Consider the following 19,031-nt stretch of genomic DNA (forward strand, 5'->3'; position numbering starts at 1 on the left):
GGGATCTACCCTGAGTAGGGTTTGATAAGCTTCTTGGAAAGATATCTTCTTATCTTTCATGATACCAGGGAAGTTTTCTGCCAGCAAATCTTCAACAATTCTCTGGATTTTCTGTTATCCCTCCCCCCATTCTGGTACTCCAATCACTCGTAAGTTAGTCCTCTTGATAGAGTCCCACATAATTCTTCGGGTTTCTTCATTTTTTAAAATTCCTTTATCTGATTTTTCCTCAAATAAATTGGTGTCAAGTGCTTTATCTTCAATCTCACTAATTCTGACTTTCATTACCTCAGTTCTGCTCCTATGACTTTCTATTGGTCTGTCTAATTTGGAAGTTTATTGTTAATCTTTTGGATTTCTGTTTGCTCTCTTTCTATGGATTCTTGTAGCCTTTAAATTTGTCTTTATGTTCTTGTATAACCTTCTTAAGTTCCTCTGTTGCTTTGTCTGTTTTTCCATCACTTGGTCTGCATTTTGCCTGATCTCCTTCCTGTTCTCATGAAGAGCTCTGTATATTAATCTTTTGAATTCTACCTCTGGTAACTCCAGGATCTTCTCTTCCTCTGGGAGGTTTCCTGGTTCTTTATTTTGGTAGCTTACTGAAGCCATCACAGTCTGCCTCTTTATGTGATTTGATATTCACTTTTGTCTCTGAGACATCAGAGTTATTATATTTATTTTATGTTTGCTTACGGCATTGTAGCTTCTTGTTTTGTTCTGATATGCCCAAATAGGCTGATCACATGAGCTACTTTGACTATTGGCGTCTTTGAAGCTCTCACATCCTATCACTAGGTAGTTAGAGCTGTTCCTAGGTATGTGAGCCCAGAGGTACATTTACTTTTCTTATGTGGATTCAGCTCAGGTGTCCAGGTCATTGGTCACCAAGTGTGTGGTGCAGGCTCTGATCCACAGTCCTTGACAGGCAGGACTATGTATGGGTGATTGGAGTAGGAACAGGTACCCGGCTGCAGTAGGAGGTTATGTGCTGAGCAAGGTAGGGGGCTGATGGCTGCCCCTGAGTGCCTGAGTGGAAGGGGTATCCCTGTTCCCTAGCATGCATAGATGGGTGGGTTTTGCAGCCAGACTTTGGGCACCCAGTGTTGTTGGCTATAAGGACTGGGAGGCACCACTTATTATTAGACCCTTGTTGCAGGTGGCTAGGTGGAGTGGGTGGGGACATCAGTTCTCTGCCCCTGATGTGGGTAGGTGAGGACCCTGCTAAATAGGCAGGACAGTGTTAAGTGTCATGCATCTGCCACTCCCCCTTAGCAGCTGCAGTTGAAAACAGGCTTCAGGTATATACCCTGTTGTACTGTGCTATTAGGGCCTACACTGTTGACGTGGGCCCACACTGATCTAGGCAGGGGTGAAAGGTAGGCAGGGAAAGGCATTCAAAATCTGTGGACCCCTTATGCCTGTACCTAGGCAAAGAGGCTGTGCCGGCCCTGAGTTTCCAGCTTAGGGGAGCTGGCAGATTATTTTTTCCTGTTTGTTATTTTTTCCCTCTCCAAAGCCAGGATAATGGCGTGGGGCATGTGACAAGTCCCACTTCCAGCCCAGAGGGCACAGCAATCACTGAAGCCAGACTGGGACCAGAGCAGAGCAGGGAGAGGGCAGTTAAATGGAAGAGGGGTACTTTCCAGAGGGGGGAAGGGTTTTTTGATCCCACGTGGTAGGTTAGATGCTTGCACTTAACTTTGCAGATCCAGCGCCGCTTCTCCCTGGTTCTGGGGGCTTATGCAGACTCTCTGCCACTAGGTTTCTCCCAGTGTTGAAAATGTGTAATGAGTGCTACTACTTGCCTCAGCCCACGCACACTGGCCAATCCAGCCTGCAGGGTGCTGGCCAGGTCAGGTCTGGCAATTCCTCGCTGCTTCTGAACTGTTCCTCCCTCCCCCTACTGCTCAGTCCAACTCCTCAACATTGTCTTTGATGTTCAGGGCCCCTAGATTGTAGTATATAATCAATTCACTCATTTTGGGGGGTCTTTGTTGTAAGAGCGACCACAGGAATCATCTGACTACTTCACTATCTTGGCTCCACCTCCCAACTCACACTATTCTTAGACAAACAACAGGCCTACTCAAAGAAAAATGATTTGCATAAAATATCTATTTTAGGATCCAGGTACAACAACAACAAAAAAAAAAACCTGTTGCCTTCAAGTCGATTCTGACTCATGGACCCAAGTATAGATGTTACCAAACAAAGGAAAGAAGGGGTCATAAAAGCCCAGAAGGGAGATAATGAATACCCTTTGGAAGAAGAATTACTCTAGGAAACAGAACATTTTAGATGAAACTTATCAACATCCTTAAAATAATTTACATATATAACACATCAAAGAAATAAAAAAATAGATAACAAAAGGAGATGAAAAGAAAGCTGACAAAGGGAGAAACATAAGGGAAAAGTAAAAGCATAATAGAAATGAAAAACAAATTAGAAACAATAAAAAATAAACAAAAAATAGTCAAATTTATTATGAAGGACAGACTTGATAAAATAATATAGGAAAGATAAAGATAAAAGCAACTAGAAAAAAAACTTAATTATGGAAAACAGATGATTAATATCCAACACACACATAATTGGCCTTCCTGAAGAAGAAAACCAAGAAATGAAACAGAAAAAATTAATATATCTACTAGAAGAAAATTTCTCTGAAACAATGTAAATTGAAGAATTCATAATGTTCCAGGGAAAATTAATAAAGAGAACCAAGTCTGAGACATGGCTGGTGAATGTAAATGAACTGAGAAAGTGAGAGAGAAAGAGAAAATTCTATGAGCATCCAGGAAGAAGAGGCACATTATCTATAAAGGAAAACAAACCTCATTAGCCTCAGACATTACTGCAACCCCAGAAATGTCAGAGTAAAAAAAAATGTAGAAATGATACAGGAGACTATCAGGGGGAAGAAATGTAATCAAAGAATTCTTTACTTTGCTAGACGCTGTTTACAAGTAAAGATAACAGAAAGATATTCTTAAATACGTGAGAACTGAGAAAATTTAGCATTTATGAAAACAAATGGCTTCCTGAAAATGACTCAAAGATATAATCCATTTAAATGCAAGACAAATTAAAACAGATAAATGGAGAGGTTAAATTACGTAACTAGCTGATGTTGAAATCTGAATCCAGTTGAAAAGAGAATTAAAACTTCACAAGTATAGCAAATATAGCTAAAAACATAATACAATTGTTATATGTCTAGAAATCAAAGCTTAATAATCTTTAAAATAATAATCTATCTGTAATAGACTGGGACTAAATATGTAAGAATGTGTCTGTTCCTGTCCCCCCTAAAACTGAAAAGTAAATAGGGTTGGGGATTGAGGAGGTGGTATATATGGAATAATTTTTTCATCTTTCATAGGAAAGAGTCATTTTTAAAATTCAGAAATATAGGCTTAACCAAATTACATTAAAGAGACTGGTAGAAGAAGAAACAGATTATCTTCCAAATTAACCAGAGTGGTGGGTAGGAGAAGCCAATAGTAACAATGATAAAATTCAAAGAAAGCACAGATCACAAAGAAAAGATGAAAGATGAAACCATAATGAAGTATAAAATAAAATAATAAAAGTAAAACTAAGTGGAATAAACTCAACTATTCAAGGAAAAAGACATTAAGATTGAATAAAACATATTAAACCCAATTTCATTCTGTCTACATGACATACAAAAAAATAAAAGAAGCAAATTAGTTGAAGGTAAAAATACGAGACACGCAAACACAACAAATGACTTCCATGTAAAAATGACATATTGAAGCATGCATCAAATTTTGTTTCTTCCAAAAACACCACAGAAAAATTACAATCCAAACCACAAGGACAGAGAAAACAAGGGAAGAGGGACAGAACTGCAAAAAAAAATTGGATGCTAGAAAGCAGATGGACCAGTGGCAACTAGTTGAGGTGCTCTCAGAAAGCCAAATCCTAAATCAGCAGCAGGAAAAGCTAAGAGCCAGCCCATTCTTCACCACAAACTCCTCAAAAGGCTCAGGCATAACTACCACCTTTGGAACTGGCGGCTAAAATAGGAAGGGCTGGCTGAAATTTAAAAAAAAAAATATATATATATATATATTTTTTAAGCCCTAGATCCTTTCCTTCACTCCATCCAGTTGAGCCAATTTCCCTCCTCCACTTGAGTAGAAATTAAAGGTCTATTCTCTAGAGAAGATAAAATACAGGATCCTGGATTAAAGAATGCCAAGCACAGTTGAGAGCCTGAGTCTGTACCAAAAAGAGAGAAACTAGATAAAAATATGCATATCACATGCAGTATATGAAGCCTCCTCCCACCTTCCTCCCCCTTCCCCCTTTCCTAGGCACCCAGACCCTTGCAGCTAGCCCTTTACCCTCCAGGAGATTAGACAAGTCCTCTGGGGAATCTAAGCAGCACCGAGGAATAGGCCTAAAGATGTTGACACTTGAGGGGAAGTGTTTCTGCACAAATTGCCAATTAGATCACTCTACAGTGAAGACAAAGTCTATGGATTCCACCTATGCACTCAGAACTTCCAAGAAGCGTTTTAGTCTCAACAACCAAGGATAATCTAACATTTGGGGGTCTAATTAAGAAAGAATGAGACCAAGACAAACAAACAATAGCTCAACAGAAACAGATTATGCAAGAGGAAACTCCCCCCCCATGCCCCAATAAAACAAACTGGTTAACATTTTCAAGAGAAAAAAAAAAAAGATTTGGGATCCATAAAACAAGATCAGGAAGCTATAAAGGAGAATATTCAGAGAGAAAAAAAAGAAATAATTTTCAAGTCTTACAAAAGCAAACAAACACTACAGCAGAAATTAGAAGTTCAGTAAAAGTGTCAGAAGAGAAAGTTGAGGAAATCTTCCAGAAAACAGAGTAAAAAAGCAAAGATATGGAATACAAGAGAGAAAAAATATTAAAAAAAAAAAATTTAGAAGGTCAATTCAGGAGATTTAATGTTCAAATAACAAGGGTTTCAGGAGAACAGACAAAATAGAAAGAAATCAGCAACAAAATAAGAGAATTTTCCAGAAGTAAAGGACTTGGGTTTCCAGAATGAGTTCCAGTACAACGGCACATATCAGACCCATACGAAGAACATAAATGAAATTTCCTTGTGAAATGTCAGAAGCCTGGGGAGAATGGGAAGATCCTACAAACATTAAGAGAAAAATCACATACAAAGGATTAAGAATCAGGCTGATATTGGATTTAACAGCAACTCTGGGGTTCAAAATTCTGAGGGAAAATGATTTCTAGCCTATAATTCATCACCCAGTCAAACTATCCAGCAAGTAAAAAGGCACAATGAAGACATTTTCAGGCATGCAAGGTCTCGAAAAACTTACTTCCATGCAAGCTTTCTCAGGAAGGTACTGATGGACATGCTCCACCAAAATGAGGGAGTAAACCAAGAAAAAGGAAGTCATGGGATATAGAAACAAAATATCCAACATGGAAGACAGGTGAAGGATATCTTCAGTATGGCAGTGGATGGGCATTCCAGGATAAAAGCTGTACACCAGGAGAAGAAGGTGACCTGTTCAGTTTGGAGTAGATGTGTTGAGGGTATAACAGCTTGCCACTTCTTTTCAACTTGAAAATCAACTGGAGGATATGCTTCATTAAAGCAAGGGGGTATATAAAGAAGAGAAAGATGTGTGTGATTCAGGAACAGGGACTCCAGCTCAGAAGAAAGGCAAAGGAAATTCCTTAGATAACAATGAAGGAAAGTCCCAGAAGAAGGGCCAAGCAGTAAGCCTCGAAAAGAACCAGTCCAAAAAAAAGAGAAGAATGGAAATGACCAAGAAAAAACTGGAACTAATAGATTACATAATGTGTGCAAAATTGTTCTGAGAGATTATTATGAAGTATAAAGAAGTAGCTAATAGGTACAAAAAAAAAGTAGGCAAATGAAAAAACAAGGAGATTATTATCTTCAAGAAAAACAAAAAGTAAGAAAAGAAAGGAAAAACAAAAAGTGCTCCTTCCAGATGAGTTAGCTCCCTTAAAACAGGTTTTCTGGAAGTATCACACAAATTTATGTTTATCATCACATTGGTCAGAACTTAATCACGTGGTCCCGTATAGCTGTAACAGAGACTGGAAAACGGAATCTTTTATTTCAGATATCAATGTGCTGCACCGAAAATTGATGTTTTATTACTAAGTAGAAAAGGTAGAATGAATGTTGGAGTAGACAGACGAAAGTTCTGACACAGACAGTCACTTTCATCACTTTTCACAGTAAACACAGTAACACAGACCTTAATACCATGAATAATATAGCACCAAAGCATATAAACCAAGAACTGCAGGAAACACACACACGAAAAAAATCAAGAGAAGTATAACACTAATGGGAAATTTGACAAATCCCTCTTAGTCCTTGACAAGTTGATAGATCAAAAGCAAACAAACAAACAAAAACCAAAAGACGACAACAAAAAAATAAGGTAAGGAGACACAGGGTCTAAATTATAAAATTAAGTTAGACCTAATTTATAATTAATTCTTTAACTTTAAATTAAAAATACACATTCTTTTCAAATGCCCATGGAACATTTAAACAATGATTCACAAAATAAACCTTATACATTCTAAAAAAGTAGTGGTTTTTAAATACATTCTCCATACTCTGCACTAAAATTGAGAAACTAATAATGAAAGTTGAAACAAGAGCAACAATAGCTGGAAATTTTAAAACTCAACTAAATACCTCTCAGATGAAAGAGAAAGTTTAACCATACATTTAGAATATCTAAAAAGAATAAATAAATAATGAAAACAGTATACATCAAAAATATGGGACATGGCTAAGGTTATAAAGAGAAGACACTTCAAAGTCTTAAACATTTTCAGTATCAAACAAGAAATAACAGAAAACAAGTGAATTATGCACTTTGCTCATAATTTGAGAAAAAGAACCAAAGAAACCCAACACAAGGAGAAATCATTAATAAAGAGAAGCAGAAATTCATGAATAAAGAATACAGGGAAAACAGTAGATTGATAAATAAACCCAAGCCATCTATTGGTGAAAAAATCCATAAGAAAGACAATCTACTAGTTAAATTAATCCTCAAAAAGAAAACAGAAATACATAAAATTCACAATAATAAAGAGGAAATAACCACAGATAAAAAAAAATTAAAAAAAAAAAGATTTGAAAATTATGTTAAAACATTTAAAGGCAGTGACGAAAGGGATCATTTTCTAGGAAAAGACCAATTACACAAGAAAGGAAGTTCAAATTGACCAAATACCATGAATAAAATCAAACTGTTAACAGGCTCTCTCTCCTCCAAGGTGCCAGTTTCAAGGAACGGTTACTACTGAAGTTTTAAAACTATTCTAGATGTGGAGAAAGTAGGAAAATTTGTGAAATTATCATATCACGAATACTAATACTCTGACAAAGTACACACACACACACAAATTTTCAGGCCCACACTACAATATGCATATTAATGAAAAAAAATGTAGCAAATATAATTCAGCAGTATATTAGTGTTTGATTGCTGCCATAACAAATTGCCATAAACTTAGATGCTTAAAAAACACACACAAACACAAATTTACTAGCTCACAGTTTCTGTAGGTCAAAAGTTCAGCACAGGTCTCGCTGGGATCAAGGTATCCACTAGGGTAGCCGGGGGTCTTTTTCCAAGCTCACTGGTTGTTGGAAGAATCTATTTCTTTCTCATGCTTTCCACATGCCCCCTCCATCTTTGAGCCAGCAATGGTGCGTCAAATCCTTCTCATGCTTGTAATCTCTCTGATTTCCTTTTCTGTCCTCAGTCAGGAGAAAGTTTGGCTTAAGAGCCCATATGATTACAGTGGGCCCATTCAGATAGATAATCCAGGATAACCTCCCTATTTTAAGGTCAATTGGCCAATAACTTTAATCATACCTGCAAAGCAGTTTTCCCATGCAACATAAGATATTCATGGGCATGGTATCAGGGAACAAAGGGGATCAAAATTCTGCCTGCCATGAGTAATATATTGAAAGAATAATATATCATGACCAAGTGAGAGTTATTCTGGGAATGAAAGGCTAACTTATTGTTAGAAAATCTATTAAATAATTCATGTTAATATGGCAAAAAAGAAAAAAACATTTAATTTCCTAAAAGATCCTGAAGAAGTCTGCTTTAGTTATTTATCTAGGACTGCTGTAACAGAAATACTACAAGTAGATGGCTTTAACAAAGAGAAATTTATTTTGTCACAGTCTAGGAGGCTCAAAATTGGAATTCAGGGTATCAGCTCCAGGGGAAGGCTTTCTCTTTCTGTGGGTTCTGGAAGAAGGTCCTTGTCATCAATCTTCCCCTGGACTAGGAGCTTCTCAGTGCAGGGATCCCAGGTCTAAAGGACACGATCTTCTCCAGGTACTACTTTCTTAATAGTTATGAGGTCCTCCTGTCTCTCTGCTGGCTTCTCTCTTTTATATCTCAAAAGAGATCAGCTCAAGACATAATCCAATCTTGTAGATTGAGTCCTGCCTCATTAATTTAACTGCTGCTAATTCCATCTTATCAAAATCACAGAGATAGGATTTACAACACATAGGAAAATCATATCAGATGACAAAATGGTGGACAATCACACAATACTGGGAATGATGGCCTAGCCAAATTGACAGATATTTTTGGGGGACACAGTTCAACCCATGACAAGGTCTTTAATAGAATTCAACATCTATGAGATATTTTAAACTCAAAGAGCTATATTTTAACTTTATAAACATTATATAAGCCTTAATGGCAGAACACTAGGACAGCCCTTTAGGTCAGGAAAAAAACACACCTGTCAAACATGATACTGCCTTAACACTGTTCTGGAAGTACTGACCAGTGCAATTAAGAAAAAGAGTAAAACGAAAAGCACAAATATTGAAGAGGAAGAGGCAAAAGAATCAATATTTATAGAAGACATGATCATTCACTTGAAAACCCCCCAAAGATCAAATGAAAAACTATAAGAAACAGTAAGAGAGCTCTTGAAGGAGGCAGGGGTACAAAATAAAGAACCAAAGTCAGTATCTTTCCTATATTCCTGAAATATCCAGTTAGAAAGTAAAACAGATGAAAAGATCTTATCACAATATTGATAAGAACAACAACAGATATTATAATATTTAGAAATACGCTTAAAATGAAATATCTGAGCCCCAATATAAAGTGTGGAAGGATTCACTAAGGTTTTCATAGGTGAAGCCCTCAATGACTTGGATTGACACAATAGCCAAAACAATGGACTCAAGCATACCAATGATCACTAAGATGGTATAGGACTGGACATTTTGTTCTGTTACACATAAGGTCACTACGAGTTGGTACCAACTTAACGGCACCTAACAACTACGGTGTCACTAAAGACATAGGACATAGTCAGGTCAAGCTGCAACAGGTTGGTCTATAAATCTAAGGTAATTCCGGTGAAAATTTCAATTGTATTTTTTCTTTTATATATGGTAAAATTATTATAGTGTTCATCTGGATAATAAATATATAAAAATAATCAATAAAGAAGAGTAATTAGAGGGCTTTGTCTTATATTGGCTATTGAGTATATGATAAAACTAAAATAGTTAAACAGTGTAGTACTACTGTAGAAATAGATATGTGGAAAACAATAGAAAGTTCAGAAATAGCCCAAGTATATATATAATACTGGTGTGCTCTAAAGTTCAATTTAGTGGAGGAAGGACCCAGTGTTCAACAATTGGTTTTTGAAATAAATAGCTAACTGGGTAGACTCATACTGCATACCTACATCAAAATAACTATCAGTTATATCAAAGATTTAAATGTGAAAAATGAAACTGTAAAAATAGTAGAAGAAAAGATAAGTTGATTCGCATAACAATTCTACAAGGAATGCAGGATTTGAACCCAAACTTGACTCCTAGTTCACAGGCACATGGGGGTGCGGGGTGGGAGTCTAAGAGACATTCCATTTTAGGAACATGTAAAAGCTCTTGTAACCTGTATGCTGTAGGTCAGAGGCCCAGTATGGGTCTCCCTGAGCTAAGATCAAGGTGTCCACCGGGGCTATGGAAGGACACTCAGTGGCAGAGACCTTCCCAGGAGGCCCTCTGGCCAAGGACACCTTACCTGTTGGGCTTGTGGCCCAGGCTTTCCAGCAGATGTGCCTGGTCCAGGTCCCGCGGGTAGCCATGTATCACCCACCCTCTCTGAATGCAGTCCTGTTGGTTCAGGCGCTTGGTCAAGACCTTCAAGATGATGTTGTCAGGGACTGGAGAGAAAGGAGGACAAGTGATCACTCCACTGCTCTAGGCACCTGTCCTGGCTAAACAGAGAATGTCAGGGAGGGTCCTCTGGTTTAGTGGCCCGTGGGCTTGCTACCTTTATTTGAACACAGAGTGAACTGGTGAAGGGTCAGGTTTAGGTGGAGCCACTTGGAACCACATGGAGAAGGCTGTGGATGCCCATTTTCCATGTTCCTCCATGACCCAAAGAAGGAGTAACATGGCTGCCTGAGATTGGAAAAGCATTGGAGCACTGGGTGACCTTGACCTTTCCCTGATCTTGACAAGGTACCATCCCCAGCTACAGCCAGGGTAGTGCCCACCATCTAGTGATATATGGGCAGTTATTTTTCCCCTCAAGGATCTGGTTTTTGTATCAAAAGACTTTTCACATAAATACACCAAGCCCCAGCTGAAGTCTTCATTTTACCCAATCGGTACCGCATTAGTTCTCCCAGTGTTCTCTGCTAGTTACAATCCACCAGCAATGGTCACTCCCTTTCTTCCCCTAATTGGCCCCTCTTTGATGTTTAGAACTAAATCTCTCTCAAGAACATCAGCTCTAGTTATAACCAGAGACTGAAATAAAGTCATACGGAAAATGAAATATTGAGAGAAGCCTCTTGTTTACATTACCACAATTGACATTTCTCTGAAATTTATACCTCTCTTCCCAGACTTATTAAATATCATATGTTGCTAATGTACTGCGTTCTAGCAATTTGCACTGCATTTCCTGCACTTTGCACTCATTTTCCCAGAAATACTTGGTAAATATTACAATTGTTTGCTATGATTGCGGGCCCCAAGGTGAGGTGGTTTGCTAGAGTTACAGCGACAGAGCACTTCACAGCCTCTTTAGAGGTTCACAGCTTCCCTCCTATGAACTGTCTGTGGGTCAGGCAAGTCACCCTAATGCCTACATTTGAAATCTTTAGACAGGCTGCCCAGGCTGATACCCAGGTGAATGTAAAGGTGAGAGACACAGAAAAATCAGTAACAGCTGCTTTCCACCATGGCGGTGACTTGCTGGGTTATTGCCTTTGTAATCAACTTGTTGCCATTGAGTCGATCCCGGCTCATAGCGACACTATAGGACAGAGTAAAACTGCCCCCTAGGGTTTCGAAGGCTGTAATCTTTATTTGAAGCAGACTGTCACATCTTTCTGGCTGATGGGTTTCAACTGCCAATCTTTCGATTAATAGCCGAGCACTTAACCACTGTGCCACTAGGGCTCCTTTGCACTAAAGCACCATAAACCTTATTCTAAGGAATTTACATTTTCCTGAATTTGTTTTCTCACATCTTTCACCTTTCTTTCCTGGTCTTTGGGAAAGAGCAGAAAGGGGTTTTTGCTCTAACAAGAGCATCTGGCTATCTACATCCTAGTGTGGTGAGTAGCATCTGGGGTCTTAAAAACTTACAAACGGCCATCTAAGATACAACTATTGGTCCCTGGAGCACAAGAAAGAAAAGAAAACCAGATACAAAGAAGAAACTACTCTACAGGACTAACAGCCTACATGAACTACGTCTTCATCTATCCTAAGACCAGAACGAGACGGTGTCCAGCTACCAGTACCAACCGTTCTGACCAGGAGCACAATAGATGGTCCCAGATAGGATGGGAGAAAAATATAGACCAAAACTCAAATTCTTAAAAAAAAAAAAAAAGGCCAGACTTACTGGACTGGTAGAGACTAGAGGAACCCCTGAGATACCCTTTAACTTTGGAACTGAAACCACTCCTGGACGTCAGCTTTCAGCTAAATAACAGATTGGCTCATAAAGTAAACAATATCACCCATGATTACTGTGCTCCTTTAAAAAATCATCTATACAAGACCAAATGGTCAACATTTACCCTACAGCAAAGACGAGAAGGTAATGGGGACAGGGAAACTAGATTAATGGAAATGGAACAACCAGAATGGAAATAATGAGAACATTGATACATTGCGAAAAAATGTAACCAATGTCATGGAACAATAGGTATTAAAAACAAAAAAACAAAAAAACACCAAACTCGTGGCCGTCGAGTCGATTCCAATTCATAGTGATCTTATAGGACAGAGGAGAACTGCTCCATAGAGTTTCCAAGGAGCTCCTGGTGAATTCGAACTGCCGACGTTTTGGTTACCAGCCATAGCACTTAACCACTATGCCACCAGGGTTTCCGAACAACATGTATAGAAATTATTAAATGGCAACCTAATCTGCTGTATAAACTTTCACCAAAAACACAGTATTATTTAAAAAAAAAGTATCTGGCTATCTAACCTGAATCAGAAGTTAACACATCTATTCCTGTTTCTTCTACTGTTTAAAAGCCTTCACTGGTTCCCCAGTGCTCTGAGGATAAAGAGTAGGCTTTGCCTCATGACTGACAGGGCCCTGCAAGGTCTGGATCCTGCCTCTTTCCTAAGTGAATCTCCCCCATCTCTTCATCTCCCTTCCCTACAGAACATCCTTCCCTCACACTTTGCCTTGGGCAAGCCTTTGGACTCAGCCTTTGGACCAATGCCCACAGTCCGCTTCTCAGGGAAGGCTTGGAGCCTGGTCTCCAGCCCAGATTAGCATCTGGACTTCTTCTCCTTCTTAGTATTTGACACTCTTGTTAGTAACTCTGAGTAATTATTTTTAAAAAATATTGCAGTAAAATATGTATAAAAATATTTGCCATTTTACACTTCCTTAGAAAGCTAGAAATAGAACTACCATATGATCCACCAATCCCACTCACTGCAATATATCCTAGAGAAATAAGATCCTTCACATGAATAGATACATGCACACGCATGTTCATGTTCACTGCAGCAGTGTTTACAACAGCAAAAAGATGGAAACACCCTAGGTGCCCATCAACGGATGCATGGATAAACAAATCATTCTATATTCGCACAATGGAATACTATACAACAATAAAGAACAACAATGAATCCATGAAAAATCTTATAATATGGAGGAACCTGGAAGGCATTATGCTGAATGAAATTAGCCACTCAGAAAAGGACAAATATTGTATGAGACCACTATTATAAGAACTTAAGAAAAGGTTTACATTCCCAAAGCCAACTCTTCAGACAGGGATTGGATTGGACTATAAGACAGAAAATGGTACTGGTGAGGAGTGGGTTCCTTGGATCAAGCAGACACATGAAACTATGGGTGTAGCTCCTGTCTGGAGGGGAGATATGAAGGCCAGGGGGCATAGAAGCTGGCTGAATGGACATGGAAACACAGGATGGAGAGAAGGAACGTGCTGTCTCACTAGGGGGAGTACAACTAGGAGTAACAAGGTGTATATAAGGTTTTGTATGAGAGACTGACTTGATTTGTAAACTTTCACTTAAAGCACAATAAAAATATTAAAAAAAGAAAAGAAGAAAACATTCTCTGATGGTTACGAGGGTTGGGGGGGAAGGGAGGGAGAGAGGTATTCACTAATTAGATAGTAGACAAGAATTATTTTAGGTAAAGGGAAGGACAACACACAATACAGGGGAAGTCAGCACAACTGGACTAATCAAAAAGCTAAGAAGTTTCCTGAATACAACCAAACACTTCAAGGAAGAGTGGCAGGGGTGGGGGCCTAGGGGCCATGGTTTCAGGAGCAACTAGGTCAACTGATATAACAAAGTGTATTAAGAAAACGTTTTGCATACCACTTTGGTGAGTGGCATCTGGGGTCTTAAAAGCTAGTGAATGGCCATCTAAGATGTATCAATTGGTCTCAACCCACCTGGAGCAAAGGAAAAGGAAAAACAACAAAGTCACAAGGAAAATATGAGCCCAAGATAAAGAAAACCAAACCAAAACCATACTCATTGCCATCGAGTCAATGCTGACTCATAGCGACCCTATAGGACAGAGTAGAGCTGCCCCATAGAGTTTCCAAGGAGTGCCTGGTGGATTCAAACTGCCGACCTTTTGGTTAGCAGCCATAGCACTTAACCACTACGCCACTTAAAGAAAGGTCCACATAAACCAGAGACTCCATTAGGCTGAGACCGGAAGAACTAGATGGTGCCCAGCTTACTACCAACGACTGCCCTGACAGGGAACAGGACAGAGAATCCCTAATGGAGCAGGAGAAAAGTGGGATGCAGACCTCAAATTCTAGTAAAAAGACCAGACTTAATGGTGTGATTGAGGCTGGAGGTACCCCAGAGGTCATGGCCCCAGACTCTCTGTCACCCCAAACTAAAACTATTCTCGAAGCCAACTCTTCAGACAAAGATTAGACTGGACTGTAAGATATAAAATGATACTGGTGAGGAGTGTGCTTCTTGACTCAAATAGACACGTGAGACTATGTGGGCAGTTTCTGTCTGGAAGTGAGATGAGAAAGCAGAGGAAGACAGGAGCTGGTTGAATGGACACAGGAAATACAGGGCGGAGAGAAGGAGTGTGCTGTCACATTGTAGGGAGAGCAACTAGGGTCACATAACAATGTGTGTATAAGCTTTTGTATGAGAAACTGACTGGAATTGTAAACTTTCACTTAAAGTGCAGTAAAAAAAAAAAATTTGCCATTTTAACAAGTTTTAAGTGCAAAATTCAGTAGTAGCATTAATTATATTCACCATGTTATGTAGCCATCACCACTATCCATTTCCAAATGTTTCTCATCACCTTAAAAAGAAACTTAGTACCCCTTAAGCAATAACTCTCCATTTCCTCCCTTCCCCCAGCCCATGGTAACCACTAATAAACCTTTGTCTCAATGTGTTTGCCTATTCTAAATATTTCATGTAAGTGGGATCATACAATCTTTGACCTTTTGTGTCTGACTAATTTCACTCAGCGTAATGTTTTCAAGGCTGATTCATGTTGTAGCCTGTATTAGCACGTCATTTCTCTTTATGGCTGAACAATATCCCATTGTAAGGATACACCACATTTAATTTATCCATCTGCTGACGGACATTTGAGTTGTCTCCACCTTTTGGCTATTAGGAATAATGCTGCGATGAACATTGGTGCATAAGGATCTATTTGAGTTCCTGCTTTCAATTCTTTTGTCTGGGTAATTCTTTGTTTAATGCCTGCCTCTCACTAGAGACTGTGGATCCCATGAAGACAATAGATGGTGTCTATCTCATTATTTCATTTTTCAGTGTCCAACTTGGTGCCTGGTGCATAGTAGGTATACAATGAATAATCAAGGAGCCTCCCCTTTTCAAAAATTTCCCTGCAACTAAGACAAACATGTTTAAACCACTTTACCAACTTTGGAGAGGGCAAGTGGGTGGAGAGGAAAGAACATGGGCTTGGGGCTCTCACAGATCTAGGGTCTCATCTCAGCCTTGCCCTTATGAGCTGACTGATGTTTCCCTGACCTTGACAAGGTACCATCCCCATATGCAACCAGGGTAGTTCCCTGGCTGTGAGTAAGGTCAGCCTCAGAGAGTCTAAACTTCCTCATCTGCAAAGGGGATAACAATACCTATCGTGACACGGTTAGCACTGTATATGAAGTTCCAGGCATGTCGCAGACACTCAAAGATGGTGACTATTATTTTTTAATTCAGAAGGTATGTGTAGGGAAACAATGCTTCATGAATAGTTTCAGGCTTCCACACAGGGATTTCCAAACAAAGATTGCTGGCATCTGAGTTAAAGGATGATTAACTGGCAAACAAGTCTTGGAAGTTAAGGTTATTTGTTTACATTGCAGGGTTTATAAACCTAGTGACCTTCTCCTGGAGAGGATTTGTTTACATTCTACAGCAAAGGTCAGTCTATCTCTCCAGAAGGGAGAAGGGGCAGCATTGCCAGCTGTCCTATATAAGCTCCAAGATTCATAATTCTGGGGTTCCTCTCTTGTGACACAGACCCCTGTATACATAGAGTTCAATAATGACAATGTTCAGTAATTTCTACATACTGTCGGATCACCTTTCTTTGGAATGGCCACAAATATTAATCTCTTCCATACTGAGCAATTTCATTAATATCACACACAAGTAAAACTTTGCTGAAGATAATTCAAAAACGGTTGCAGCAGGACATTGATAGAGAAGTGTGAAAGCTTTAAGCTGGATTCAGAAGAGGGTGTGGAACGAGGGATATCTTTGATGGTGTCAGATGGATCTCGGCTAAAAGCAGAGGATATCAGGAAGAGAATATCTGTGTTTTATTGACTATGCAAAGGCATTCAACTGGGTAAATCATAACAAATTATGGATAACATTGTGAAGAATGGGAATTCCAGAACACTATTGTGCCATGCAGAACCTGTACATAGACCAAAAGGCAGTCATTAGAACAGAACAAGGGGATGCTGCATGGCTTAAAATCAGGAAAGGTGTGCGTTAGGGCTGCATCCTTTCACTATATTTATTCAATCTGTATACTAAGCAAATAGTCTGAGAACCTGGACTATATGAATAAGAACGAAGCATCAGGATTGGAGGAAGATTCACTAACAATCATCAATATGTAAATGACACAACCTTGCTTGCTGAAAGTGAAGAGGACTTGAAGCACTTATCAATAAAGATCAAAGCCTTCAGTAGGGATTATACCTCAATATAAAGAAAACAAAAATCCTTACAACTGAACCAATAAATAACATCATGATAAACAGAGAAAATATTGAAATTGTCAAGGATTTCATTTTACTTGGATCCACAATGAATGCTCATCAAAGCAGCAGTCAAGAAATCAAATGACGTATTGCATTGGGCAAATCTGATGCAAAAGACCTCTTTAAAGTGTTAAAAAGCAAAGATGTCACTTTGAGGACTGAGGTGCGCCTGACCGAAGCCATGGTATTTTCAATCGCCTTATATGCATGCAAAAGCTGGACAGTGAATAAAGAAGGCTGTTATGGATTGAACGGTGTCCCCCCAAAATATGTGTTGTAAATCCTAACCTCTATGCTTGTGGTTAGAATACCATTTGGGAATGGGTTGTTTTTGTTAACAAGACAGAATTAGTGTAAGGTGTGTTTTAAGTCAATCTCTTTTGAGATACAAAAGAGATTAAACAAACAAGAAGCAGAGATGGGTTAAGATAGGTGTCAAGACACATGGAGATCTCCAAGGAAGCAGCTAGCAGAAGGTGAAGAGACAAGGACCTTCCTCCAGAGCCTTCTCCTAGAGCCAGCACTCTGAATTCAGACTTCTAGCCTCCTAAACTGTGAGAAAATAAATTTCTGTTTTAAACCCATCCACTTGTGGTATTTCTGCACTAGATAACTAAGACAGAATTTGGTCCCAGAGGCTCAGGGTGCTGCTCTAACAGATATCTAAAACGTAGAAGCAGTTTGGGAATTGGGTAGAGGCTGGAAGAGTTTTTAGGTACCTAGTAGTAAAAGCCTAGATTATCGTGAGGGGATCATTGGTAGAATTATGGACATCAAAGGCAATTCTCGTGAAGGTTCACAAGGAAGTGAGGGGAGCTATAGAGAAAGTCTCCGTCATCTCAGAGAACACGTATGGCACCAGCAACAGGATGTTGCTAGAAGTGTGGGTGTTAAATGCGCTTCTGGGGAGGCTTTAAAAGAAGATGAGGAACATGTGATTGGACAGCGGAGAAAGGGTGATTGCTTCTTCTGCAGCGGCACAGAACTTGTCTGGCTGATGAAACTTTGAAGGAAGATCTTCAAGGGGCTCCATGGTTTCTCCTTGCCTCTTACAGTAAAACGTGAAAGAGATAGACTTAAAAATGAACTGTGCAAAATGAAAATAGAGCTTAAAGATTTGGAAAATTCCATTGTACAAACTAAGGACACGTGTCCTAGAATGTTCACCAAGGATGTGGCTACGCAATCTTTTGTTAAAGAAATGAAGTCTTTGATGGATCTAACCAACTACCACAGCAGAAAATCCATCATCTTAAACTGAAGGAGACAGAGAAAGAATGAAAGGAAAGAATGCTGTCTGCCTCTTGGAATTCTACAGGCAGGAAACAGGTCAAAGGAGCTACATTTGTTGTCCTCCAAGAAAAGAAAAGGACCACACCCGGGGCAGCTTGGAGATCAGCAGAACTGTTGGAAGGAGCAGAGTCTTCTCGGTTTCAGAGGGTGAGGTCGCAGCCTCCTAGGTGTCAAAGAGTCAGATCTTTGCCAACTTGGTTCCAGAGTGTGGGTCTGCCATTAAGGTGTGCCAGGAAGATGGGGCTGCCATTCAAAAATGAGGGGTGGGGCTGCTATGCCCAAGGGGCAGAAGAACGGGGCTTGCAGGACCCCAGACAGTGGGGTCACCACTCAGATTGACAAGGAGAATACAGCTGTCCAAAGTTGAGGGAACAGAGTTGCTGCCCCAGCAGCCATGGAAGGCAAGCTGGAGCCCAGGGCCAAGGGGTCTCTACCCAGAATCCAGAGAACATGGCCAACACCCAGAGTCTGAAGGGCAGGGCCATTGTCCAGATGGTCTCAGAGAACAGAGGATAACTGTCAAGACTTGAGACTAATGTAAATTGTTCTGCTGGGTTTTGGACTTGTTTGGTGCCCGTTATCCCTTTTTTCCCTCCAATTTATCCCATTTGTAATAGAAATGTCTACCTTGTGTCTGTTCTACCATTGTCCTTTGGAAGCAGATAACCTGTAATCTGGATTTCACAGGTTCACAGATGAAGAGGAATTTTGTCCCTGAATGGAATACGCCTAAAGTTTCACCAATATTTGACTTAGGGGATTCAGAAGATGAGACTTTGGACTTGGAATAGATTTAAGACTTTTGGGATGATGTGATGGGTAAATGTGTTTTGCATGTGGCAAGGACATGAATTTT

The 19,031-nt window shown here is 39.5% G+C and overlaps 1 protein-coding gene across 9 annotated transcripts in view; it reads right to left on the reverse strand.

The window, feature by feature from the left end:
• AK8 (adenylate kinase 8) overlaps positions 1 to 19,031 on the reverse strand; it is a 219,116-nt gene that overhangs the window by 74,488 nt on the left and 125,597 nt on the right. For all 9 annotated transcript variants that reach the window (XM_049895181.1, XM_049895184.1, XM_049895180.1 and 6 more), the window contains one exon: positions 10,135 to 10,276. In XM_049895181.1, coding sequence (XP_049751138.1) covers positions 10,135 to 10,276 — 142 coding nt within the window. The remainder of the gene's footprint in view (positions 1 to 10,134; positions 10,277 to 19,031) is intronic.

This window comes from Elephas maximus, chromosome 9 (genome assembly GCF_024166365.1).
Source record: "Elephas maximus indicus isolate mEleMax1 chromosome 9, mEleMax1 primary haplotype, whole genome shotgun sequence".
Lineage (NCBI taxonomy): Eukaryota > Metazoa > Chordata > Mammalia > Proboscidea > Elephantidae > Elephas > Elephas maximus.